This window comes from Balaenoptera physalus, assembly GCF_965194825.1.
Source record: "Balaenoptera physalus genome assembly, chromosome: 2".
Classification (NCBI taxonomy): Eukaryota; Metazoa; Chordata; class Mammalia; order Artiodactyla; family Balaenopteridae; genus Balaenoptera; species Balaenoptera physalus.
The window spans coordinates 85,080,403-85,108,261 of record NC_138883.1 but is presented as its reverse complement, the minus strand read 5'-3'; the positions used below and the strand labels follow the sequence as shown (position 1 = coordinate 85,108,261).

General features: G+C 40.5%; 1 protein-coding gene across 2 annotated transcripts in view; it reads right to left on the bottom strand.

The window, feature by feature from the left end:
- Nucleotides 1-27,859, bottom strand: part of RTF1 (RTF1 homolog, Paf1/RNA polymerase II complex component) — a 45,041-nt gene extending 17,182 nt beyond the window's left edge. The window contains exons 1-4 of one of the 2 annotated variants that reach the window (XM_082449329.1): nucleotides 27,647-27,859; nucleotides 13,972-14,082; nucleotides 3,822-3,969; nucleotides 2,227-2,431 (exon numbers count right to left, since the gene is read on the bottom strand). In XM_082449329.1, coding sequence (XP_082305455.1) covers nucleotides 2,227-2,431; nucleotides 3,822-3,969; nucleotides 13,972-14,082; nucleotides 27,647-27,844 — 662 coding nt within the window. In that variant the 5' untranslated portion in view covers nucleotides 27,845-27,859. The remainder of the gene's footprint in view (nucleotides 1-2,226; nucleotides 2,432-3,821; nucleotides 3,970-13,971; nucleotides 14,083-27,646) is intronic. The other variant, XM_082449330.1, reaches the window with a different exon arrangement.

Sequence of the window (27,859 nt, the reverse complement as noted above, 5' to 3'; positions counted from 1 at the left end):
ATACTCCAATAAAGATGTTAAAAAAAAAAGAAACCAAAAAAAAATAATAATAATAAATAAATATTCTTTAAAATATTTTTCTAAAAAAAGAAAAACCTAAAAATAGAACTACCATATGACCCAGCAATTCCACTCCTGGGTATATACCTGAAAAACACAAAAATGCTAATTCGAAAAGATACATACACCGCCATGTTCATAGCAGTATTATTTACAATTGCCAAAATATGGAATGAATGGATAAAGAAGATGTGGTGTATATACATACAATAGAATACTACTCAGTCATAAAAAAGAATGAAACTTTGCCATTTACAACAACATGGATGAACTCGGAGGAGACTATGCTAAGTGAAATAAGTCAGACACAGAAAGACAAATACTGTATGCTATCACTTATATGTGAAATCTAAAAAATACAACAAACTAGTGAATATAACAAAAAAGAAACAGATTCATAGATATAGAGAGCAAACGAGTGCTTACCAGTGGGGAGAGGGAAGCAGGGAGGGGCGATATATTGTATGACACAGGGAATATAGTCAATATTTTATAATAACTGTAAGTGGAGTATAACCTTTAAAAACTGTGAATCACTAAATTATGCATCTGTAACTTATATAATATTGTACATCAACTATACTTCAATTTTAAAAAAGTTAACAGCTTATATTTACATTATGTTCTTATATGTATTATCTTACTGAGGACTTACAACAATCCCCAACGAGGAAGCTGAGGCAGGAGGAGGGTAAGTGACTAATTCAGATAACCTAGCCAGTGAGTCTGACTTGAGCCTAGATTTTCTTTCTTCTTCTTCTTTTTTTAAAAAAATATTTATTTATTTGGCTGCATTGGGTCTTAGTTGCAGCACACGGGATCTTCGTTGTAGCATGTGGGATGTTTCCTTGTGGTGCACGGGCTCCAGAGCACACGGGCTCAGTAGCTGTGGCAGCGGGCTCTATAGCTGCAGGTGCAGGCTCTAGAGCGCGCAGGCTTAGTTGCCCTGCGGCACGTGGGATCTTAGTTCCCTGACCAGGGATCGAACCCGCATCCCCTGCATTGGAAGGCAGATCCTTAACCGCTGGACCACCAGGGAAGTCCCGAGCCTAGACTTTCTGATGGAAAATGTCAGTGCTCTTTGCACAACCAAGCTACCTTTATGCTGCCTGCACTTACCTTTAAAAAAAAAAAAATTAAATAAAAAAAGAGGAAGCTCTAGAATAGGTGAAGAATCTAACAACCAAAAATGATACCTCACTACTGGTGTTGCTGGCTATAAAACAGGATGCTGATGGTGTTTACATTAAAAAGATGTAGAAAGTTTCTGAGTTACCATATTGTACTCCCTTGTAGCTAAACAAATGAACTACAAAAACCTCCATTTTCTGTGAATGGCTCTGAACTTCTGTCTTAATTATCATCACTGTAAACATTCTTCCAATCACTAAAAAAGTCACTGAATCAGTCAGTCAACTGCCTCATTCATATAAGGTGAAAAATAAAAAACCCAAGTTTGAGATCAGCCACCCACTACTCTCGAGCTACTTTGTGCTTTTATCATAGGGCCCTATTGCCCTTATATGAGAACCTCTTGTTATGCTCTCCACAATTCAGAAATACAAATTTCAGAAGTCATTCTTAACCATCTGGCAACTGTGGTCGTTTCTTAAGTCCTGTTTGTTCCAATACAGGTAACCGTGGAAGCATTCACACTCAAAACAAATGTCTATTACTTGCTGCTGACTGAAAGCCAAACATTCTTGTCTAGGATAACTCACCAGACTTAATATGGTCTCCAGAAGGGACAGACAGGCTCCCAGACGAAATGGGACTAACTGCTGCCAAGGAAAATGCTTCTGTTTCTTTCGCAATATTAGGTAGGTAGGGAAGGATCCAAATTGTGAGGACTATTTTATCTCCTGAGACAAAGTCAAGTTTATTTTCACCTTGAAATTCTGTTAGGAGATGAGGAAAAACTTCTGCCATTTAAATATGGCAAAAGTAATCCAAAATACTGAAGCAGCTTTGTATATCAAAAAGCAATTTAACATTTGAGTTTAAAAAAAAATACAAAAAGCATGCTGGGAGGATAGTCAGATTCCTAACTCATAAATAATGAGGAGAAATTTCAAGTCTTGAATCCTGTGAAGACAGGGCTCCAAATGTGAACTCTGGGAAATTACTTTATTATTTTATTTTATCATTAAGGAACTACCACTTTACCTTTTTTTTAACACCTCCCTCTTCTCTATGCGGTTGAACAGTTCCTGCTCTCTCTCCTTTTCTGTCATCTGTTCCAGACGGGCCCTGTCTTCCTCATCTCCCATGAGGTCTTCTCCATAGCCATCATGGAATTCCTCATCTTCTGAGGAAGAGTCTGAATCTGAACTGGAGGAGGAGCTGTTGCTGTCAGAATCTGACACTTCACCTGCAACAAAGGACCAAACACAAGGTTAGGTGATGCTGCAGAAGACAGAGCCACAGGTGGCCCCACAGTGTTGATAATCATTACCCCTTGGCTCTTCTAGGTGAAGTGGAACATGGGCATCTCACCTCCCTTGGGAAAACCCTTGGTCTGCCTTTGGCAAATGCAAACACAGGTTACAGAAACTTAGGCTGGATTAAGAAACCAGCATGATCTTTTTAATTTGACTTTTGTATTTTGAAAAAATTACAGACCTACAGAAAAAAGTTGCAAGAATAATTCAACTCCCGTACATCTGTTACTTAGGTTCACCCATTGTTAACATCGCCGATTCACTTTCTGTCTACATACATAAAACAATTTACACATTTTTATCATTTATTTTGCTGAACTGAGAGTAAGCTGCAGAGATTGTGACCTTTCACCCCTAAATACTTCTTGTAAAAAGGACAGTCTCTTATATAACCACGTATACAATGATCAAACTCAGGAAATTTAACATTTAAGAAATAGCATTATCTGACATATAGTCCATATTCAATTTTCATAATAAGGATAGGGAGATGCTTTGAGATTGTGTAAACATCTTGTTCCTCAACAAACTATCATCCAGTGGTTTTAACACTCATCGATAACACTTCAGTAAATCAATTATTACTATGATGGTTGAAAATGGTGATTGTCTAACTATACTTTCTTCTACATTTATTAGTTGGCATTTAAAAAAATCAATGTTTTAATAAGTCATTAGATTGATTAGTGAATTCCTAATGATATTGGCTCTTGGTAGGACAAAGGGTGATGGAAAAAAGCATTACATATTGTAACTGAGTATTTATTAAGTTAAACTAGCAATTTTGTGCTTGACTCAATTTGAGCTAACATTCACAGGCACGTGCTTAAAAAGCAGGTTAGGCCAATTCTGTACAAGCCAGTTTGTATATAAACATTATTACTCAAAACAAATATAAAGTTTACCATTTTAGTCCTGGAACAAGTTCACTTTCAAACTAGTGTTAGTAAAAATTCTCATTTCGAAACAACATTTTTTACTGAGTTTTATATCTGGTTCAAGGATTTTCCCCCTATGAATAACCAAGAAAAAGGAAAGAGAAGGCACTCAAGTTAAGGTGAATGGAGACTCTAATGCAGGGAATCCTCATGGGTTTCCTGGATGGGTTTCAAGGGCCTCACTAACGCTTTGGAATGCATGTATTTTTCTTGCTTCATTCAGATCCTAAACAGACCATGACCACTGAAAAGATTAGAGACCCCTGCAATAAAGGCAGAGGCCATGCTGTAATTGTAATGCAGGCACCTTTTCCCTCCATTTCTGACTCTGCAGCTTCTACTAAATAAGAGTTCACTCCCAAGTCTGCACCACTTGACTCACCTTCCTCAGGGGCTGAGCTCTCAGCTGAACTGTCTTTGTCCGAACTGCCTGAGGAAGCAGTTTTATTGGCCTGTTTCTTCATGGTTCCTTTCTTCTCTATTTTTCTGGCTTTTCCTTTCTTCTTATTTTTATTGCTCCCAAAAGTCCACTACAAGGAAAAAAGAAAAAGGAAAATTGAACCAGGGATTTTATTGAGAAAACCTGTAAGTTTCAAGAGTTAAGAGTCTCTGACATTCATCAAAATGATTACAAGTCTCTACTGCTTTGGATACGAAACAAATACACTTTATAAGATGAAAGATATTGAATCTTGAAACCTTTGTTAAAACTTCATAACCTCTGGTTTGTAATTTCTTAATGTCAGTAGATAACTGATATAATAAACATAAATTGGTATGTCTGGGTTTCAGTACACACTGCATGGTTGAGTTCTCGAGTGGGCCCCAGGAAAGCAGGGAATAAAGCTTTTTAGCAAGAGAAAACTTCAGAAAACACAGGGAGAAAATTATTAAGGCCACTCTTTGGCATGGATGGTAGTATCACTGGTACCAACTCCAAGGAGTCAGAAAGTATAATAGATCATTAAAATATATATATGTATGTATGTATATAGATTTTTTAAAATCTGCATATATTACACTACAACATAATGTTTACATTGGATCTTCAATAGGAGATCCCATACATCTAAATATAAGGAACCTGCAACTTGTATTATCAAAATAACAGGCAGGCAATACACAGTTGATCACTCCAAGGCCAAAAAAATCATCTGCATCAAGCACTTTAATTATAAGTCTGAAAGACCATAAAATCATTTTTTAAATTCACAGAGACTATTCAGTTACATTAAACCATACCTCCTTTGATATTTTAACTTGTCAATTTAGGATAATGATTTTAGGTGAAAAATACTTTACTTAGAAACTTTATTTTATGTACTCTAAAAATAATATTCATAACCAGCAAGGGCTTACTGTATAGCACAGGGAACTATACTCAATAATAACCTATAATGGAAAAGAATCTAAAAAAGAATATATATATAAAATAAAATAAAGTTAAATTCAGGACTTCCCTGGTGGCGCAGTGGTTAAGAATCTGCCTGCCAATGCAGGGGACATGGGTTTGAGCCCTGGTCCGGGAAGATTCCCACACGCTGCGGAGCAACGAGGCCCATGCACCACAACTGCTGAGCTTGTGCTCTAGAGCCCGCGAGAAGCCACCGCAATGAGAAGCACATGCACCGCAACGAAGAGTAGCCCCCTCTCGCTGCAACTAGAGAAAGCCCGTGCAGCAATGAAGACCCAATGCAGCCATAAATGAATAAATAAATTTATTTAAAAAAATAAAAAATTAAATTAAATTATTTAAAAAGTACATATAAAAACACTGACTCGCTTTGCTGTACTCCTGAAACTAACACAACATTGTAAATCAACTATATTTCAATAAATACTGAAAAAAAACCCCTGGAAATTGTAAAACAAACTGAGACAATACTAAATAAACAAACCAACCAACCAAGGAGGGGGAGGATAAAAAATCAAAATAATATTCATCTTTCCATCATCACAGATTGAATTACAAATCTGGTATTAACATAAAAATTCTTTTTTTTTTTTTTTTTTAATTTATTTAATTTATTTATTTATGGCTGTGTTGGGTCCTCGTTTCTGTGCGAGGGCTTTCTCTAGTTGTGGCAAGCGGGGGCCACTCTTCATCGCAGTGCGCAGGCCTCTCACCACCGCGGCCTCACTTGTTGCGGACCACAGGCTCCAGACGCGCAGGCTCAGTAACTGTGGCTCACGGGCCCAGCTGCTCTGCGGCATGTGGGATATTCCCAGGCCAGGGCTCGAACCCGTGTCCCCTGCATTGGCAGGCAGACTCTCAACCACTGCGCCACCTAACATAAAAATTCTACATCTAATATTTAACAAAAGCACCAAGTCTTTGCTCCTTCTATAATGTGATCATATTATAATGTGATCATAAATCTACCTCCTACCTCACAATAGCCAAGATCAGAAGTAAATTTATTTTGGAGTTTTTTTGGGGGTGTTGGGTGGAGGGATAATTCTGATGAGGTTTCCAACTTAGAAATGTTCCAGGTGAGCTATTTTTAAGAACTACAGTCTGTTAATTTACGTTGATAAAATATTGTGAAAGGGCACTATTTTAATCTTCTGATTTTTTATTTTAATTTACTCTTAGTTATTTTAATTGCCACTTTATTTCTGTACTCAGGAGCTAGGAAGAAGGGACAAGTGAAAATAAAACAGCTTCATGTTCTAGAATGATATATTAAGTGAATAAATGATATATTAAGTAATATACCACTTATGTATTAAGTGATATACATTAACAGCCACTTCTCTTTATAAGTGAATTTACTTCTCAAACTTTTAACAATTCAACACTTAGATCACTATTTAGAAAGAAATCCTAATGCTTCTCTTCTAAAAGCTATTTTTCAACCATTTGAAATCTTAATCATTCAAGAAAGATACTTTTTAGGTCAGTTTGAAAGAATCCAAAAGAGGCCAAAGTGTTCAGTTTCATAGTTAACTGCACTAAAATATATCAACTTCCTATGCTGAGAATACAGATATTACTAGAGGCAATAATGTATAAAACATCTTTTGCATTGGCTTTGTTTACAGGAAATAGCACAACTATGCACGTAATAGTCAGTATTTATTGGTTGGTTATGAAAATGAGCATGACCCATCTCTTCTAAACAGGGTATCTTTTTGTACTTCTTTGTACAGAAATCCCTTCTTTGTACAAAGAAGTCCCTTTGTACTTCTACCTAATGGGAATGTGAAAAGGCTGAGAGCATAAAGGGTGAGCTACCGGGGTCACATGTGTGTTAGAGTGGCTAGATCTATTTTCACCTACAGATTTGGATTTCTCACCTGCAACAGAGCCAAATTCTGAACTTCCAGGGTGGGGGGAAAAGGGGGATTGCGTATGAGAGTAAAAAAAAGGCTTAAATGTGAAGTCACACAGGTGAATCCAATTCAGGAGGTGCTAGAAAGCTATCTGGTTTCCTTATCCTTCCACTGTCTATCTGCTGCAATCTGCCATTGCCTAAGCTTAGCAACTGTCATCTATAGCCTATGATGCTTATCCCCTGGAGGGGAGAGAGAAAAGATAAGAGTTAAAATAGAAGAAATAAAATGTTTCAATTTAACAAGGGCTTGCCTGGCTGAACCTGAGTGTGGGAAGGGAACCTTGGTCTTTTTCCTTCCAACACAATTTTCAAAAGAAATGAGATGACAAAGGTGCCTCACCTCCCATGAGGCCAACTCAATAGAGTCTGTCATGCCAATGGCAAACAACCAAACTCACTATATATGACAGGGTTTTAGGGAAATAAAATAATCACTTAAAATATGGGGACCAGTCTCATTACTCCTATTTAATATAGAGAAAGAGACTCAAATGGGTACTGATAATTTCCCAAAAGATTTTTTTTCCTGCAGAGTAGATCGTATTTGTAATACTTTACATTTACTCCTTTAAACCAGAGGCTCCTGAGTGTTTTTTTGGTCTGAGCACATATTTTAAATATTTGCCCAGTACCTCTTCTCTCAAGATCACAGAATCTAATAAACCATAAAGGAGATGGTCAAGACTTGTGGTAGGCAAAACTGGCATAGAAATATCTTAACCCAGCCATTAGCCCAGAGATTGCTCACCTATTCCTGCAAAAGCCTTATTCTGTTGACTCCAAGACAGAAGGAAAACTTATTCTTTCACTGCCAGAGTGTGGTAGTAAATGGAGTCTAAAGAGTACAGTACAGGATTAAAGAGATGCTCTCAGGCTTTCCCCATCCATCAGAGAGTAGAAGAAATGACCTGGCTTTTCTTAATATGTTTTGGGAACTATGGCTTCACTGAAAGGCAAGCTCTCTTGTGACCTTAAAAGTGCTCTAAAATGCACCACACAGAAGGCAAGAATGAGAAAATGAGTGCCTGCTGATCTGCATCTGAGTACAGAGGCCAGAGCATCCCCCAAGGAGAGCTGCTTAAAAACAATCTGGGAAAGGGAAAGGGTCCACTGTCAGTCAGGACTCTTAATACACACTGACACCCTGCTTTTCCCAAGCATTCTACATGCATGCAGGCTCACACAAAACACCAGGAAAGTATTATGTATAATGCAGTGATGAAAACCTAAAACAGTGACTAGAAGATGTCTTCTTAACTAATAAATTAAAAGAGATTAGCACTTTGACTCTCACTGCTGTAACTGATACTCTAATGGACGGCAATTATCTAATGATACAAGGAGGGTTAGAAAGTACTACATAACCCTGTGCCAGACTGAGAGTGTAGGGGTTGTTCTAAGCAGGTCCCTACTCTGGGAAGCAGCTGACCTTCCTGGCATTCAGCTGAAAGACAGGAAGGAACATGGGGTGGGGAGTGGTTGCCTTGGACTTGGGTGCCATTGACATGCTGAGTACTTTTATCCTGGAGGCAGAAAAGCAAAGAAACTTCAACATTTCAGAGAGGTTATCTCTAATGGACAAGGAAGATCATATTCTAGGTCTCAGGACCCAGTGTAGAAACCATTGCAGCCCAGTTACTCCTGAAACGAATTTACAGTGAAATGAAATACTCTGAGGTAAGTAGGGTTCAAGAAGAACAGCTGGGCTAGTGATAAACTATGGGACTAGAGGTTAAAAGAACTGGAATAAAGGCCCAAGCCCTCAACCTGAGACTGTTTCCTTATCTGTAAAGTAGGAATAATAATACCACCTTGACCACCTATCAGGGTAGTGTGAGACTCAAAGGAGACAGAATAAAAGACACTAAGAGCACATTAGAAACCATGAAGTTCTATATAAACGGAGGGTACAATTTTATGATGGAAAAAGGAAACCAGAACTTCTGGGAGCCTGTTTTCTTATCTGAAATAAGGGAATCTAAATGATCTCTACAACCCCTTGGAGTTTTAAAGTTGTAGGATTCTATATGAACTGAGTGTTACACTAAATTGAAGTGTTTGTCAAAAGGATTTGGTAGTCATTATTCTAGATCTTAACAGTGGCCAACAAAGAGGTGTGTGGAGAGGGCATGGTTCCTGATTGAGGTATTTTTTCCCTGTAAAGATACTGAAGATAGAAAAGGGTCAGCAAAGTTGAAGAGTATATGCAAATGTCAGCCTGAAGAACAATGAGGAATAGCTAAGTTTTCTTTTCCCTTAAAAGAAATTAATTATTTGTAATTAATCAAACAAAGTACAAAGGGCACTACTGTATCTTATAATCAAGCAATCACTTATATTTAACTGGAAAACACAGAGAATCCCTACACTCAATCACAAAAACTTATAGTCTGGTTATGGAGATAAAAACAAAAGTGAAACAAATGATACCAAAAAAATGTAAAATATAATCAGTACTCCACTGCACTGTTTGGTAGGAAGTGTCAGAATTTGTTGTACACAGTTTAAGCAAGTGGTCCATGAAAATCACTTTATTTTTCTTGTGATGAGATTTTAGGTATCTAGATAAATGAGGTGCCACTGTATGGTAATCTACATAGCCAAGAACTGAGAAGCATGCTAAAAAAAAAAAGGGGGGGGGACTTCCCTGGTGGAGCAGTGGTTAAGAATCTGCCTGCCAATGCAGGGGACACGGGTTGGAGCCCAGGTCCAGGAAGATCCCACACGCCACGGGGGAACTAAGCCCATGCGCCACAACTACTAAGCCTGTGCTCTAGAGCCTGCAAGCCACAACTACTGAGCCCGCGAGCCACAACTACTGAAGCCCGTGTGCCACAACTACTGAAGCCCAGGCGCCTAGAGCCTGTGCTCCTCAACAAGAGACGCCACCGCAATGAGAAGCCCGTGCACCACAACGAAGAGTAGCCCGCGTTCGCCACAACTAGAGAATGCCCGCGTGCAGCAACAAAGACCCAACACAGCCATAAATAAATAAATAAATACATACATACATAAACTTATTAAAAAAAAAAAGCTTATGAGAAATTCAAATAGCTATTGTTAAATTCAAGTACTAAAGCAGAGTATTCCAACCTAAACTCTATGGGGCCCCCTGGTTTCCTGACCCCAGAGCAGATCAGAGACACAGGAAGGTGGAAGTAGAGCAGATTACTAGGAGATGAGAACAATGGCCACTGCTTACCTTCGGTACTGGGGGAGAAAGGAAAGATAAAAACCAGCACCACAGAGCTTGGTATTTTGGAAGTCATTATTTCACAGTATAAGAACTGTCATTCATAATCATGACTAAATCAGTTTAAAAAACTATATATAATAATATCAAAAAATTTTTCAAATATAGTGGTTTTATATTTTAAACTTTCAAGAGTTTAGTTTTAGTATTGGGATATTTCATCTATATGGAACATCTTTTTCCAGAGGTATTGTGTGTATGAAAACCTTACTAAATGAATATACACACAGGAAAATATTAGCTTAGCAGTAAAGGCCTTTATCAGTATGTGCTGATTATGTATTATCTGCATGGTAAAGCAACAACAAAATGCTCTTGGGTATCTAGGCCGACTTCCTGGAAAAGTTATTACTAAATGAATTTTAAGTAAAAGTTGTATCTTTTTCAAAATGTTCTATTAATAAAAATATTGGAGCCAGCAAGCGATAACATAGTGGGAATAGGAGTGCAACTAGATCAAAGTGGGAGCGCTCAAAAGATTAAATGGGATAAGAGAGAAAGAGAAGAAGCTTCAGAAAGAAAGAAAGTAGAAAAAAATGGAATGGGGGAAAAGCAAGAAGAGGCCAGAGTCTCTGAAGAGGTAGTAAGCTGGAGCATAAAATGTATCCAGGAAGTTCTGGGGAAGAAAAAACAGGTGACAAGTGCTGAACTACAGGGCTGGGCCAAATGTTTTTATTTCTCAAAAATGTTGAAAACAGGACTGTACGTGAAGCTTTTTAAAATAATCATTCTCGCTCAGGCACAGGGCAATAGAACATAATTCAGCTGTTTCCTTGCTTTGTCTATTGTAGTTATATTCAATTCTGAACAACAAATAAAGGGTTTTCTTGGTATCTATTGATAACATGATTTTTACTGGTAACAAGGGAAAATCTAGGCTTTATTCTTATTTCTTATCTAGGTGCAGCTATCTGTTTCCACGAGATTCACCATGTTTCTAAAAAGGACTCTGAAGTACCCGATTTAGGACTCTGTTCCTCCTAACAAATGGACTTTTTTGTTTTGGCCATTTTTTTTTTAAACTTTAAATCTCATGAATGAGCACTGCTAGCTCTCCTCCTCCTAACCCTGTTATTTTTCTTCCCGGCCACTCCTGTCTGCACCCTTAGTGGTGGCTTCTCTTACCAAATGCTTTCAGGGACAGGAAGTGACAGCACCAAAATGCCACACCACAGCATTATAACCTACCACTGAGGTGTGCTTTCCAATTTCCCAGGCTTGGTCAATGTAAACCTTACAGAAAGAGTTCTACTTCTCACGTGCCTAAGATATGACTGAGAATAATTCACTCATCAAAAATAATACACAAGATATCTACTATTCTCTCCTTAATTGAAGCTTTTTTTTTTTTGCCATGCCGCACAGCTTGTGGATGTTAGTTCCCTGACAAAGGATTGAACCGGGGCCCTTGGCAATGAAAGCGCAGAGTCCTAACCACTGGACCACCAAGGAATTCCCCCTAATTGAGCCTTATACTTAATAACCAACGTACCCACTTTTTTCTGGATAGGAAACTTTCATAACTTCTCTGTGTCCCCCTCCCCACCCCCATCAATTAGCTAGATATCTTCTTGCTCTAAAGTCAGTGCATGTCTCTCCTTAAAACAAACTAGCCATTAACCTCCTAAATCAGTTGTTCCTGACTAGTTTTCTGTCCTAGCAAATCTGAGGAGAACAACATACTTCTTTCTACCTGTATTCATCATCATTAATGACAATAAACAAGAGTCATGTGGGAGGGGAAAAGGGTTGGGAGGTGTATTTGAAAAAACTCCAGAGTAGCTTCTAGTACAAGCAGGCTCCATCTGACTGAGAACTGCCATTTTAACAACCAAATTGCTAAAAGGTTAGTTCGTAGGTAATAAGGATATTAAAGCCATAGCAGAAACTAGAAAACATAGCAAATTATTTCAGTATATGGGTTTCACCTACAAAGATGTATGAATATTCATTATGAGAGAGGAAAAATAACAAGAGCCTCTGTCTCAAACACTGTTCTAAGGATCTCTCAGAAGTCCCCTACCCACTCTAAAATATCTCTATGGCAGCCATAAATCTGAGTTTACAATACCACTGAGTTCTCTAGTGGTTGGTAGGATTTTTAAAAAAAGGATTTTCTTAATTGTCCAAAATAATGAAGTATTTACCCTAACTTTGGGGTGCTCTGTGCTTAAGCTAGTAGCCTGGGCCAGAAAGTGATAATGCAGACCAAAAAACAGGCTCTTTTCAGAATGGCCATGATATAGAGACTGCTATTCCCAGTGCAGGGTGAGGAGGGACTAGAGTAGAGCTGCCAGAAGCCAGTGGGCCAGGGGGCTGGGACTTGGAGGCAGCAGCAAGAGCTAAGAACCTTGGGGGGAAAGTTACGCAAACTCTCAATCTCAATCCCCACTAGACAGGGTACAGCTTGCCTGTCAGCTTTTTCTCCAATAAGTACATAAGTAGCTGGTAGCATTCTAAGGTGAAGACTCTCAGACTTGGTTAAGTAGCTGCGAGTGACAAAGGGAATCCTAAGCTGTAAATATTTTTACGGACGCTGGATCTACCCTAGCACAAGTTTTGGGCTCCTCTAATGCTGTGCAGTTGATACATACGTTGACCTTCTGGTAGAAGCAGCTCAAAAGGATGAAGGGAATCCCTACAGCAACTGCATACTTAGGAGTGATTTAATGACAGGAATATGGAAAACAAAATGCTTCAAAGGATAGTTATTGATTGTATCTCAAGGAAGTACAAAGACAATAAACATGTTACAGGGTATTCCAAACACAACACAGATTCAAACTTAATATCCCACAGCAGCTGACTTCTGAAACATGGAAAATGAAAGGAGCTGATGTAGGAATAGTGGGAAAGGGAATTATTTCAAGATTTTCCTGTATTATCTTTGCATTTTTTTTAAATAGAAAAACAAAACAAAGCAAATTACTTCATAGAATCCACTGTTTTTCTAAGCAGATTGGGTTACTTTATCAATTTTAGAGGGATTATAGTACCTCCATGAAAAATAAACGAAACAAAAGAATAAAACTTGCACATTCACTACCTCTTGCTATCAAAGCACTTTTAGGTCTGTTGAATTATTTAAGATTAAGAGAATATCAGTACAGTCAATCAGAATGCAATCATTCCTAATTTGCATATGCAGGGCACTGGTAAATACTGTTCTAGCTGTTAACTAAATTTCATTATAATAAAAAACATTTTTTACTTTAGAGGAACTTTAAAACAAAATACTGTTAGTACACTGTTAAAAATATTTTCCTAGACTGCAGGGTAAGAGATTAAACAGAAAGATGATATCCGGCCTCCCCCCAGGAAATTACTAAGGGAAAAAAAGTATTTTAAATCAAATGAGGGACATGTAGGAGTGCTTCAAAGACCTTTCCCCTAATCTCTCTCTTCCATTAAAGTTCTGGATCTTTCAGGGCCTTGTTTGGTGGTGGGCAGCAGTTTGGGAAAGTCACCTTGGCTTAAACAATGAACAGCTGGACGTTTCTCATTAAAGGCTAATGCCACTACTCTGAGGGATGTTGATTCCATCTACCCAAAGAAAGCTTCTTATCTTGCTAAAGTATTTCCCACTAATACGTTATCAGGCATTACTGATAGACTTTCTTTTCTAACATAAAAGTGGGAATAAAAAGGTGACAAAAAAAAAAAGAGATGGTGACTAACAAGTTGTGCTCCCTCTGCAAAAGGGCTGAAAATAAAAGACTAAAAACGGCCACGAATGCACTGCAGAGGTACCCACTAGGTAACTAGCAGTACAAAGAACATCACAATGAGAGAGCTTTCCATACACAATTTTCTTTCCCCAAGAAGTTCTCACAGATCTTAGGCAGGAAGGTCTCAGTTCAAGGAAAAGAGGCTGCCAGGAGTCACCAACTCAGGACCCTCAAACACTCATTAGTCCCAGAGGCCTAGCCCTCCACACCCACCTCATCATCACTGTTAGACGTCTCCGAGTCTGAGGAGGCTGCAGGCTGACTAACAGGCGGCTCCTTCTCTTCAGAGTCACTTCGTTTCCGCTTTGCCAGGGACAAGAGCTCCTGAGAGGGCAAAAGTAGCCATGTGAGTTTTGTTCACAGAGAAAATATATCCAAAAATAATAAAATGCCCACCTTCTCTAGATCTCTTCTACTTCTTTGTGGTTTCAATCGAAGGACATCATGGGAACTTTGGTCACATGAACAGACCGACTGCCAGCACTCCTAAGTGCTAAAGAAATGCTTTCAAAGTCTGTCCCGGGAATTCCCTGGCTGTTCAGTGGTTAGGACTCTGATCTTTCACTGTAGGGGGCCCGGGTTCGATCCCTGGTCCCTGATCCCTGGTCAAGGATCCCACAAGCTGCACGGCACGGCCAAAAAAAATCTGTTCCCTCACTCTTAATGGGAAATGTATGTCTGAAATGGAAAAGTGACTAGAAAACTAAACTGGAGGCTACCCCCGAATTTCCTCTGTAAGTTACAGAAGTACTGATTCTCAGCAACTGATACGATAAGAACCATGTCTACAAAGGTAATTTGCTCCCTGTTCTTATTGGTATAGCTAATACTCTGAGCACCCTCTTATTATCTATAATTCATGGTAAAATTGGCATTTGTGGGGCTGTTCTGAATAAGCTGACAAACTACACATTTCTGAGGTCATTTTTAATTTTGGATGCCTAAACCAGGAAAAAAAAAAAAGTATATTTCTGGTGCTGAATCCAGGGTCAAGCAGTAAGTATGCTGGCCTCTACATGGGAATCCTAATTTGACAACCCAAATATTCCCATTCACCACCTCTGCCTTGTCCTGGTGATTTAAGGGAGCTTAAAGGAGAAGAGATACGCCATTTAGTAAGACATGGCTACAACCAGGATTTGCTCTCTCACATGGTTTCCCTCTCCTGTTACTTCTCCCCAACTCAGTCCAGTCACTCAAAAACACAAAAAAAGGATACTTACTCTCTTGCTTTCTGCTAATATCAATACGAGCCCAAAATTATATTGTACTTACTAGATGCCAGGTACTTTTCTAAGCATCTAACATTTAATCTTCACAACCGCCTTAAGGTAAGTATCGTTATCTTCCCCATTTAAAGATAGAGAAACTAAGGAGCAGGAGAGGTTAAGTAACTCACCCAAGGTAATACAGCTAGTACAGGAGAGAACAAGGATTCAAACTAGGGCAGATAAAATCCTAGCTCCTATTTCAATCATGGTTTACATTTTCCCCTTGGGCCAAAAGAGAGAAAAATATAACTAATAAATACTAGTAGTGTTATTCCTTGATGATGTTGGTGCTATACAATTATAGGTTAAGTGCCAAGACAAATTTTTTAAAAACAGACTGCTATAAAATATGTTTTCTTCTTCCAGTCTCTTTCTATTTTAGGAGTATACCCTCCTTGGCCAGAATGAGAAAATGACCTTCTCAGATTAACAGCTGACACCATCTCTTCTTCATAAGCAGTAACGAAATGTTACTCTTCTCATTTCTTTAGACAGAGCTAGCATACTAACTTCCTGAAAAGACTTCAGATCATAAGAACACTCTACTTTTTCCACACCAAAACGGTAACTCCTATTGACCAAATGCAAATTACAGCAATGTTTGTGTGTTTACAGTCTTTTAAAAACTTGAGGGTGTAATTTACATACAGTACCTTTTATCCTTTCTTATGGATGGTTCTATGAGTTTGACAAATACATACAGTTGAACCACTCACACAATCAAGATATAGGACAGTTCCATCATCCCCCCAAATTTTGCTGTAATTTGCACTGGTCAATAGGAGTTACCATTTTGGTATGAAAAAGTAGAGTGTTTATGATATGAAGCCTTTTCAGGAAGTAAGTGCTCTTCATATCTCTCCCTCCATCCCCTGGCAATCACATACCTGTTTTCTGTCCCTACAGATCTGCCTATTGTAAAATACCACATAAATGGAATCATATAGTGTGTAGTCTTTTGAATCTGGTTTCCTCAGTTAGTATAATGCATTTAGATTGGACAGGTATCAGTAGTTTGTTTCTTTTTATTGCAAAGTAGTATTCCATTGTGTGGATACACCACACTTTATCCATCTGCCAGTTGAAAAACATTTGGGTTGTTTCCATCTTGGGGCAATTATTTGTTCATGTACAGGTTTTTGTGTAAACATTAGTTTTTATTTCACTTGGATAAATACCTAGGAATGGTACTGCTGGGCTATATGGTAATTTGTGTATGGCCTTTACTATTATCTCTTTTCCACATTACCTTCATGCAAATTTATAAAAATTAGGAAAGACTTCTGGTAAGTAGTGTACTTCCTGACCCTTTGAGGTTCACAAATGCACTAGAATTCTGTTTTAATACCAACTCATTATAACAGGGATTTGGATATGCTAGCAATCAAATCCTTTCCTGAAACAAGCAGTAGATATATTACAAGCAGTAGATATCCATTAAAAGTTACTGTAACTAGGGCTTCTCTGGTGGCGCAGTGGTTGAGAATCTGCCTACCAATGCAGGGGACACGGGTTCGAGCCCTGGTCTGGGAAGATCCCACATGCGGCGGAGCAACTGGGCCCACGAGCCACAACTACTGAGTCTGCGCGTCTGGAGCCTATGCTCTGCAACGAGAGGCCGCGATAGTGAGAGGGCCCTGCACCGCGATGAAGAGTGGCCCCCGCTTGCCGCAACTAGAGAAAGCCCTCGCACAGAAACGAAGACCCAACACAGCCAAAAATAAAATAAATAAATAAATTTTTTAAAAAATGTCTTCTTAAGGCTCTCACAGATTTAATAAAACCTCCATCAAATTAAAAAAAAAAAGTTACTGTAACTAAAGTGTTAACGAGTTAGTATCGTCTTCCTGTTAAAGAGATTCCACTCTATACTAAAAACCTAACAAATGTCTCTCCATCAGCAAACAACTGCATCTGATAGGCACAGTCCCTCTTCTTCTACTACATTAAATACCATATTAACAATAGTACAGAGACAGCAAAGACCTTCTTCTTAAAAAGTGTGAAAAATACCCTTTCCACAAGCTGAGAATTGTATAGGAAGTTACTGGGGGAACTCATGGCAAGGCTACTCTTCACAGTTAAGTCCTTTATATTTTTTTTTTTCTAAATAAATTTATTTATTTATTATTTTTGGCTGCATTGGGTCTTCGTTGTTGCAGTGACCTTTCTCTAGCTGCGGCGAGCAGGGGCTGCTCTTCTTTGCGGTACACAGGCTTCTCATTGCAGTGGCTTCTCTTGTTGCGCAGCATGGGCTCTAGACACGCGGGCTTCAGTAGTTGTGGCTCGCGGGCTCTAGAGCACAGCCTCAGTAGCTATGGCGCACGGGCTTAGTTGCTCCACGGCATGTGGGACCTTCCCGGGCCAGGGCTCGAACCCGTGTCCCCTGCATTGGCAGGCGGATTCTTAACCACTGTGCCACCAGGGAAGCCCAAGTCCTTTATATTCTGAGGGCTCATAAATACAGCTGGACACACTAACGTGCAACAGAAAGGTCTTGCCAACACTCCACACATGAAGAGATCGTCAGATTTGTTACCTGTAGGGGTTGATTTATCCAACACCAATACTCAAAAAAGCCAATCTAAAACTGATTCATGCACAGGGGTAGGTCCATCTGCAGCTCTCTCCTGCTAGCCCACTTCACTGTGCCACACTGGTTGAGATGACATTTCTGTGTGTCCAGTGGTTCTCTCTCACCATCCTCCCTGTATTTCATCACATCTAGTGAAAACCTCCCCTACTTATCTCAGCATTGCTCTAGGATGGAATGGCTGTGTGGGGTGCCCACATGGTTTATCAAACTTAAGCTGAACTAAAGATCTGCTGAGAGTAATGCCAATGCCCAACACACTATAGGTATGACTGTGTAGGATGCCACATCTGGCTTCTAGAGCAGTTTCATTAACATTGCTTGAAAACCATATTTAACAATAAACTAGACAGCCAAAACTGAGATCCTAAAATAAAGCAAGTCTAATTGCACTAAGGTAATATTTATTAAAATAGTATTATTCTGGTTAAAATTAGAATCCTAATCCATCAATATGTGAAGACTCATAAACCTTAGGATTTAATTCTCCCACCCCATCATTCACAGTGTACTTTTTGCAATGCCATGTCGGGATCAATCTGTAATAAAACAACTTATTTAAAGGAAATTACTTACTTAAAGGAAATTAAATCTCATCTCTTTAATCAAACCTCCCATGATCACACAAAAGTGGGATACAGATTCTACACCCCAGAAAAGGAGAATAAAAGCCCAAATGGATAAACCTCAGAGGTTTTTTATAGCTAATTAGCATGCTGAGCTCTTTTTCACGTATTCATTCCACAAATACAACTAATGCAAGTGATTACTACCATCTAGGGTGACCAAACATCTTGGTTTGCTTAGGACTGTCCTGGTTTTAGCACTGAAAGTCCCGAATTCTGGGAAACTCAGTTCCTGGCAAGCGGGGCAGATAGTTCCCCTGCTACCAGCACCTACTATATACCAAGCTGTGGGTAGACAGTCAGGAAGAAGAGATATAGTCCTTGACCTCACGGAATTTAAAATCAAGTGAGGGGGTGTATGTATAACTGATTCACTTTGCTGTACTAACCTGAAACTAACACATTGTACATCAATTATACTCCAATAAAAATTTAAAAATAAATAAATAAAATCAAGTGAGGGAGACAGACAATAAACAGGTAAAGAAACAAGTATATCTAGTGATAAGTGCTAAGAAGGAAGTGAATCAACTGAGTGGGGAACCTATCTGCAATAGGGTGATTGGGGGAAGGCTTCTCTGAGGCAATGGTATTTAGGCTGAGACTAGAAACTTGGGGGGAAGACACAGGGGTGCAGTCTTCCTGGATAGAAGTCTTCAGATAGAATAGATAAAGGCCCTGGACTTCCCTAGTGGTTAAGAGTCTGCCTGCCAATGCAGGAGACACGGGTTCAATCCCTGGTCCAGGAAGATCCCACATGCCGTGGAGCAACTAAGCCTGCGAGCCACAACTACTAAGCCTGCGCTCTAGAGCCCGTGAGCCACAACTACTGATCCCGCATGCTGCTACTGAAGCCCGCGCGCCTAGAGCCCACGCTCTACAAGAGAAGCCACCACAATCAGAAGCCCACGCACCGCAAGGAAGAGTAGCTCTCGCTCGCCGCAACTAGAGAAAGCCCTCATGCAGCAACGAAGACCCAACACAGCCAAAAATAAATACATAAATAAATAAATTTATATATTAAAAAAAAAGAATAGATAAGGCCCTGAAATTGGCAATAGCTTGGCTTAACTAAAAGGCAAAGAACTAAAAGGGAACCAGGGTGACTAGAGCTTCATAGGCAAGGGGACAGGGGGTGGGGGGGCGGGTGATGGAATGAGGCAGGTTAAAGGTAAGAAGAAACCACATCATTCCCAGGTTTATACAGCAGGATCAGGAAAATGAATTTTATTTGAAGGCAGTGGGGAGCCATCAAACAGTTTTAAGCAGGGAAGTAACCATCCCCTGAGGGTTTTTAAAATAGCACTCTGACTGACAGAGGAACAGACTACAGGGCCAGGGAGGAAGTGCAGAGAGGAGTCCACAACAGGGTCATCAGAGTGGATGGTGACCTGGACAAGGTAAGAAGCCACAGGGACAGAGAGAAGTGGGAGGACTTGAGAGATGCTAAGAAAAGAGTAGTAATTCATAGAGGTTTAAATCTGAGACATTATTTTCTATTCTTTCTTTCATATCAAAATTGTTGATTGAAGAACATCATTCCAACAGTGGACACTGGTTATTTTTCAGGAGTAGGGAACAGAGCCATTGCATGCATATACGTTTGTGGAACAGGGAGGTATTTTTGTTTTGCTGGAACTGTTTCAACAAGCATGTACTATTTTTATCACTAAAAAAAACCAAAACAAACCAAAACAAGGAACATACACATGAAAACCCTTCTGAAGTAGTAATTCCAAAGTGACAGTGTAATATTCCTTTACATTTCACATGACTAGCATGAAATGTGGCAACTTCCCTTTCCAATTTCTAGCAAAGTGATTATAATTATAGATAAAATACTGAGTTATATAAATGCCCACAATGTCATAGAATTGATAAAATAAAACCAGTTTTCAACACATTCAAAATAAAAGGTACATTAAAATTTTTTTTAAAATTCTACTACTGTTACTTGTTCCTATTTGGTTCCCTCTTCTAATACACTTTGTAACTAATGCACATTTCCATGCCTTATAGAAGAGGTATCAGTATTACAGCAGAGGGGCTAAAGCAAGAACTCCCAATCTGACAGTGTCCCTTTACCTCTAAGTAATACTACTATAATCAGAAAAGTTAGAATCTAACTTTCTACCGTGGATATGCCAAGCAGCATTTGCTTATTCAACAAAGATTTATTAATTGTCTACTCTGTGTCAAGCAGGCATTATTTTCAACTACGAACATAAATGTCTCCACTTGAGTTTCTCATAGACAACTTTAATCTCTACACATACAAGACTGAACACATGCTCTTCACCTTTAAACCTGATCTTCCTCCAGGGTTCCCCACCTCATGCCAGAATCTCCTCTTCCTCACCCCCAACATCCAATCAGTCATCAAATCCTCTCAGTTTTATGGCATGAATATTATGTCCAATTAATCTACTTTCTGTCGTCTCTATAACTACAACAGTCCAAGTCAGGCATTCATTCAACAAATACTGACAAGGTATATGCTGCAGGCCAGGCACTGTTCTAGATGCAGGGATATTACATTGAACAAACAGCCTTGCCCTCTTGGAGCTTCCATTCTAGTGGAACTTATGCTCTCCATCATCTCTCACCTGGACTCCTCTATCTGCCATCTAACTATTGTCCCTTCTCCAGATTACTCTCCACATAGCAGCCTGGGAAAACTTTTCAAAAGACAAGTTGGAACACCTCTTTCAGCTTAAAATCCTTCAGTGGTTTCTCATTACCCTCAGAATAAAGTCCACGGTCCTTACTATTGCCAACCTGGACCTGCCAGTGGCTTAAAACATCTTTTTAACCCCAGCCCACAGAAAGATAAATTATACCTTATGACCCAGTATATACATACATGCATATATGTGAAACACAAGTTTTATGAAACAATACTTATCTTTACTTGGTCTGACATATGATTTTTTTTTTCTATTTGATTCAATTTCGTTTTTATTTTTAACACTGGTTGTGATTCACTAAACTGGCTTTTCCATCCTCAAAGGGTCCAAACAGACTACTTCTGCAGCTTCATTTGTACCACTCTCCCTCCAACTAGTGATGTCCCCGTCACTCTGCTTCTTTCAGTTTCATGAGGGTGCAAGGTCCTTCCTGCCTCAATGCTCTGGTACATTTTGGTCCCTCAACCATGAACACTCACATGTCCCTGTACTCTTCAGTCTCCTATCTCCTTATCCCTAACCCATATTCCAGATCTCAGTTTAAATGTCACTCCCATCAGGCGATCATAGAGTCCCTGGTCAAACTCTCAAAGCATCCTTGCTCTTCCTTCATAGCCTGTAACGCAAGTGTAAGGAAATGACTCTCTGAGCAATGCCTGCCCCTGTCCCTCCCTTTGCCCCTATCCCCTAAGCTCCTTGAAGGTAGGAACTGCTTCGATTTTGTTCACCCAACAGCCCTATTGCCTCACACCGTCTAACACATTTGTTGAAAGATTAAAAAAAACAAAAAAACAATCTTTGCCCTTGGGGAACTTACAGTCTAGGGAGCAAATAAGTACACCAAGAGAACCAGTGTTGAAAGATAGGTTTTGAATTTTTCCTGAAAGCCTCTCTGTTAAAGCTCCCATGGGACTCAATTTTCCCTGCACTACTTCTAAAAGAAAATCAAGTGAAGTTGGCAGATGAGTTACATCAGGCTAGATGCAACATTATGACACAAATTTAAAACTTCACAAGTTAACCCCAACACTTCTCACAAGTTCATCCTAGACTTCAAACTCTGCTCTAATGTAAAGACTTTACCAATGAGAAGCACAACTTTTATTTATTTATTTATTTATTTTAACATCTTTATTGGAGTATAATTGCTCTATAATGGTGTGTTAGTTTCTGCTTCATAACAAAGTAAATCAGCTGTACATATACATATATCCCCATATCTCCTCCCTCTTGCGTCTCCCTCCCACGCTCCGCATCCCACCCCTCTAGGTGGTCACAAAGCACCGAGCTGATCTCCCTGTGCTATGCGGCTGCTTCCCACTAGCTATCTATTTTACATTTGGTAGTGTATATATGTTCATGACACTCTCTCACTTCGTCCCAACTTGCCCTTCCCCCTCCCCGTGTCCTCAAGTCCATTCTCTACATCTGCGTCTTTATTCCTGTCCTGCCCCTAGGTTCTTCAGAACCTTTTTTTTTTAGATGACAGTCTCTAGGTCCATCCATCTCACTACAAATAACTCAATTTCGTTTCTTTTTATGGCCGAGTAATATTCCATTGTATATATGTGCCACATCTTCTTTATCCATTCATCTGTCGATGGACACTTAGGTGAGAAGCACAACTTTTAAATTTCCCACCTTTTATGGGGAAGGTTTATGGAAGGATACTTTATAACAATGCTATTTTTAACACATAATATCTAAAAATAACTCCTAGAAAATACTTAGGGGCCTATTGTTTCAAAAAATTTTTAATTTATGGTTACTTCAAATAGAATGAGCAGAGAAAAAGAGGACAGGACAACACAATCCCCATTTTAAATAAGGATGGAAATTATGAAATAAAGCATCCCAGTATGTAGCTTTTTTTTCCTTGGAAACGGCAGAGTAAAGTTTTTATAAATACTGAGTTGTACTGATCTGAATAGACAACTCTGATTCCTTTATTATCTTGGATGCTTTTCATGTTATAGGACCCACTGCATAGATATTATTCCATAAAGAGTGCACACGTTATCTCCGTGGAGGTACGTGGTGGGGTAAAAAAGCCTAGGTTTGGCTCAAATTCTGTTATTTTTTTCCAAGAAGCACCAAAAGCAAGTATCTCCATGATTTGCAATTCTGAAATGTTGAAGAAACGGTGTGGCCAACGTAAAAAAATAAGGTCACTATCAGGTCATATGTTAAAATAAATCCTTCAAATTCTCAAAGGTCTGAGTTTTTAAAACCTTTGAAAGTTAAAACAAATTTTAAAGGACTCCAATTCAGTTACTACATACCTCTTCCCACCAAGAAGAAAGAAGGGAAAAAAGAAACAGGCCTCAAAAAAAAATCATCCCAACAATTCAAACAGCTTCAGGGATTTAGAAAAACCAGCAGCTTTGCCACTTTGAACATCTCTGTTAAGTTCTTTTGGTTGTATGTGCACACACTATGGCTGAGACAGGAAGTTATTTCTCTCCCAAACTACTTACAGTGTCTTACTAAAAGATTAACTTGCATGCAGACAGTGGTCTCAGTGTTTAACACAAATAAGTACCTGGGCTGTACCTGGTAAAAATGCAGAGGAGAGAGTCCCCAGAGAGTCTGATTTAGTAGGTCTGGGATGGGAGCCCCTGCAAAGTACATCTTAAACAAGCAACCCAAGCAGTTTCTGACACACATGTTCCTCCTCTCACCACCAGGAAAAACCAATGTAGAAGGCTAAGGACTAATTTGGAGGTAATATTTCTGACATAATGGCTTAGATTCCCACCTGGAAAACTCAGAGACAAAGGATCTCCTTATTAACTGTGCTCCACTCTCACACTTGACACCCCGAGATTTGTCATGGTTTGTTCTTTTCCACTAGACAGCAAATACAATGTTATACCCCCAACGAAGACCCAGAACTAGATGGAGCAGTCCAAGGCATCTTGGTGAGGAAGGCCCAGAATGCATTAATTTTGTTCAGAGGAGTCCTAAAGACCCCAAAACTAGGCTGACTTTGAACTTCTGCTAAAGATCTCTGGGAGAACTTCTAGAGAGCATAGATCTTTTTGATTCCTCTGAGAGCCTCGCACAGTGCTGAACATATAGAGAAGGCACTAGTGCCTGTTAGGATGCGCAGGAAAAGGGAATTTTGATCTGGTTCCCATCTGATAAAAGAACACCAATGAGTAGCTGAAAAGAAGGAAGTTGAAATTGCTGTTAAATTGCATTAGGTATTACTTACAAATTTTATGCTAGTTTCTTTTTACAAATAGATAAAGTTTGGTTTAAAGTTGCAATCCCTCCAGTTCCCACTTTGGAAAAGCTTTCTGTGGATCAGAAAAATCTCTCTACTACAAAAGGAAGCTCTCAACTCATTTCATATGTCAAACTTCTGTGGAAAATCACCAAAGACAGAATAATTTACAGCTTAGTTCATGCATCATCAGAACAGGTGACTTAAGAGTGCTTCACCAAGGAAGTCCCCCAAATAATTTTTTAAACTGATATATCAATTTTCTCTAAACTATTCAATATACTTTACAAAGATGAATTCTAGCAACACAGAAAATGGCTATGACACATCATTTTCATTTTGCAATATTAAAAACAGATTAAGTTGGTATAGTGGAAAGAGTATAGGCCTTGTAGTTGTACAGATTTGGGTTGAAATGCCACTAACAAGTTGTGTGAATTTAGATAAGTTACATCTTCAACCTCCATTTTCCTCATATCTAAAATGGGGAAGGGGCTTCCCTGGTGGCGCAGTGGTTAAGAATCCGCCTGCCGATGCAGGAGACATGGGTTCGAGCCCTGGTCCGGGAAGATCCCACATGCCGTGGAGCAACTAAGCCCGTGTGCCACAACTACTGAGTCCTAGCTCTAGAGCCCGCAAGCCACAAATACTGAGCTCACATGCCACAACTACTGAAGCCTGCGTGCCTAGCGCCTGTGCTCCGCAACAAGAGAAACCACTGCAATGAGAAGCCCGCGCACCGCAACGAAGAGTAGCCCCCGCTCGCCACAACTAGAGAAAGCCCATGCGCAGCAACGAAGACCCAACACAGCCAATAAATTAATTAATTAAAAAAAAAAAAAAAAAAAGAATCCGCCTGCGGATGCAGAGGACACGGGTTTGATCCCTGGCCCGGGAAGATTCCACATGCTGCAGAGCAACTAAGCCCATGGGCCACAACTACTGAGCCTGTGCTCTAGAGCCCGCCAGCCACAACTACTGAGCCCACGTGCCGCAACTACTGAAGCCCGCGCGCCTAGAGCCCGTGCTCCGCAACAAGAGAAGCCATCGCAATGAGAAGTCCACGCACCACAACGAAGAGTAGACCCTGCTCGCCACAACTAGAGAAAGCCCGCATGCAGCAACAGACCCAACGCGGCCAAAAATAAATTTAAAAAATAAATAAATAAAATGGGGAAAATGGTACCAACTTCACCATAATTTGAAAACCTGACAATATAAATAAAGCACTTAATTGAGGTGACTGGTTCATCCCAGGCCCTATGTAAATGGTAGCTGATGTTATCATCAGAAGTATCTATATTTCTAGATTAGAAAATAGTTTTTTAAAAAAAGTTCTAATCCTCCTAAGTGCCAGTCTAAAATTATCAACAAACTTTTACAGTCAAGGATATATTTTTTAGGACTTTCCTGGTGGTGCAGTGGTTAAGAATATGCCTGCCAATGCAGGGGACACGGGTTCCAGCCCTGTTCTGGGAAGATCCCACATGCTGCGGAGCAGCTCAGCCCATGCACCACAACTACTGAGCCTGTGCTCTAGAGCCCGCAAGCCACAACTACTGAAGCCGGCATGCCTAGAGCCCGGGCTCCCCAACAAAGAGAAGCCACCGTGATAAGAAACCCACGCACCGCAACAAAGAGTAGCTCCCGCTCGCCGCAACTAGAGAAAAGCCCGCGCACAGCAACAAAGACCCAACGCAGCCAAAAATAAATAAATAATAAATTAATTAATTTAAAAAACAATTTTAAAAAATATTTTCATAAATTTCAGGAGTCTTTCGGGTGAGAACATTTTCAATTTACCTTTTACTTCCTATCCCATAACAAGGTGTCTATCCCTTTGATACTTCTCCACAGGCCCCACTACTCCCCACCTCCCACCTCCATAACACCATTTTCAAAACAGCCCTCTTTTCTTCAATACATCTTCAGTCCCTCTTTCTTAAAGTCCTCCTCTTTCATGCCCTAATATTTAATTTCTGAGACCTCTGACCTAATACAAAGGACTCCCAAGAAGTAATTTATAGAAATGCTTTAGTTTCTAAGTGCTTGTACCAACATTAATTCTTTTTTTTAAAAATAAATTTATTTATTTTATATATTGATTTTTGGCTGTGTTGGGTCTTCGTTGCTGTGCGCGGGTTTCCTCTAGTTCCGGCGAGCAGCGGCTATTCTTCGTTACGGTGCGCGGGCTTCTCATTGCGGTGGCTTCTCTTGTTGCGGAGCACGGGCTCTAGGCGCGCGGGCTTCAGTAGTTGTGGCGCATGGGCTTCGTTGCTAGGTGACATGCGGGATCTTCCCGGACCAGAGATTGAACCCCTATCCCCTGCATTGGCAGGCGGATTCTTAACCACTGCGCCACCAGGGAAGCCCCCAACATTAATTCTTACAAATACTTAATCCTTTATAATAACTCAATCAGATACACAAGGCTGATGTTTTATCTAGACTTTACTGTTATGGCCCAAGATACATAGTTAGAAAACAGCATAGCCCAGCCTAGAACTCAAAAATTCCAGATTCTAAGTTCAGTACTCTCTCTACTCAACTTATAGAACTATTATCTCTTGTATATCCTTTCTTTATATCATTTGTTCACAAAATGTGGGGAAAAACCCTCTTTGTATCTTCTGGTATCACTGGAGCACTGCTACAAAGGACAGCTTCCTCCCTACAGTATTTTCTAGAGTGTATAACAGTTCAAGCAACCCCAAGACAGTGAGACCAAAAGTTAGTTTCAATGTCTCTTGTACATCTTTCAAGTAGAAAGAATTCTGGGATGCTGCATGAAAAGGGCCAAGAGGCCCCGCCACACTCTCTCCAAGACGCCCTAGATATTTCTCCACTTATGCCCTCTTTCCTCCTCCCATGAGCTGTCTTGGGTCTGACATCTCAACAGAGACCCTTCTCAAACACAAACGACCCTAGCTGCCAAATAGATTCGTGCCCACAGCTACGTATTCCTCGCCAAGCACGACAGAGGTTCCCCTCCTCTCTGTTCACACCCGTGTCTGAAAAACTTCATCTTCCAGAGCTTGTACCTTCTCGGCCTCCCTCCCCCCCACCGCCCCACGATCACCCTTGCACCTCCTCCAAAACCTCCCAGTCTCCCGGGTTGGCGGGCGATACTTCCTATCTCTCCGTGCCCGGATCGCCTGACCTGCAGCCTGCCGCCCCGATCTGGCCCTGGCAGACCAAGGACCCCTCCAGTCCCCCGAGCCCGAGGCCCACCAGCCTGGCCCCTGCCCCGCCTCCCCGCCCAAGGCGCCAAGTCCTCGGGGCTCTGTCTCCAGGCCCCGGCCAGACTCCACGGGCCGCGGGCACTGTGGGGAGAGCAGAAAGGGGCGGCAGCGGGCGTTCAGGACACAAGGCAGGCCGGGCGCTCCAGCCAGGAGGCCCGGGGCCCGACCGGCTCCCGACTACCGTGGCCGGGACTCAGCTCTCCCGCTCCGCTGGCCCGCGCCTCCGCGGCCTGCCCTCACCTGATCCAGGTTCTCGTCGCTGCCGCTGTCTTCCGTGTCTGAGTCGATCACAACGCGGCCTTTCCGCTTCTTTACCATCGTGGTCCCCCGGCTCCCACGCCGGACGCCGCCCGGACTCCCCTCTTGCCCGCCTGCCAGTGGGACCGCCACTGCCGCCGCCGCCGCCGCTGCTCGACCCACACAAAGGCGACCGCGCATGCGCGCTCCGCTCCG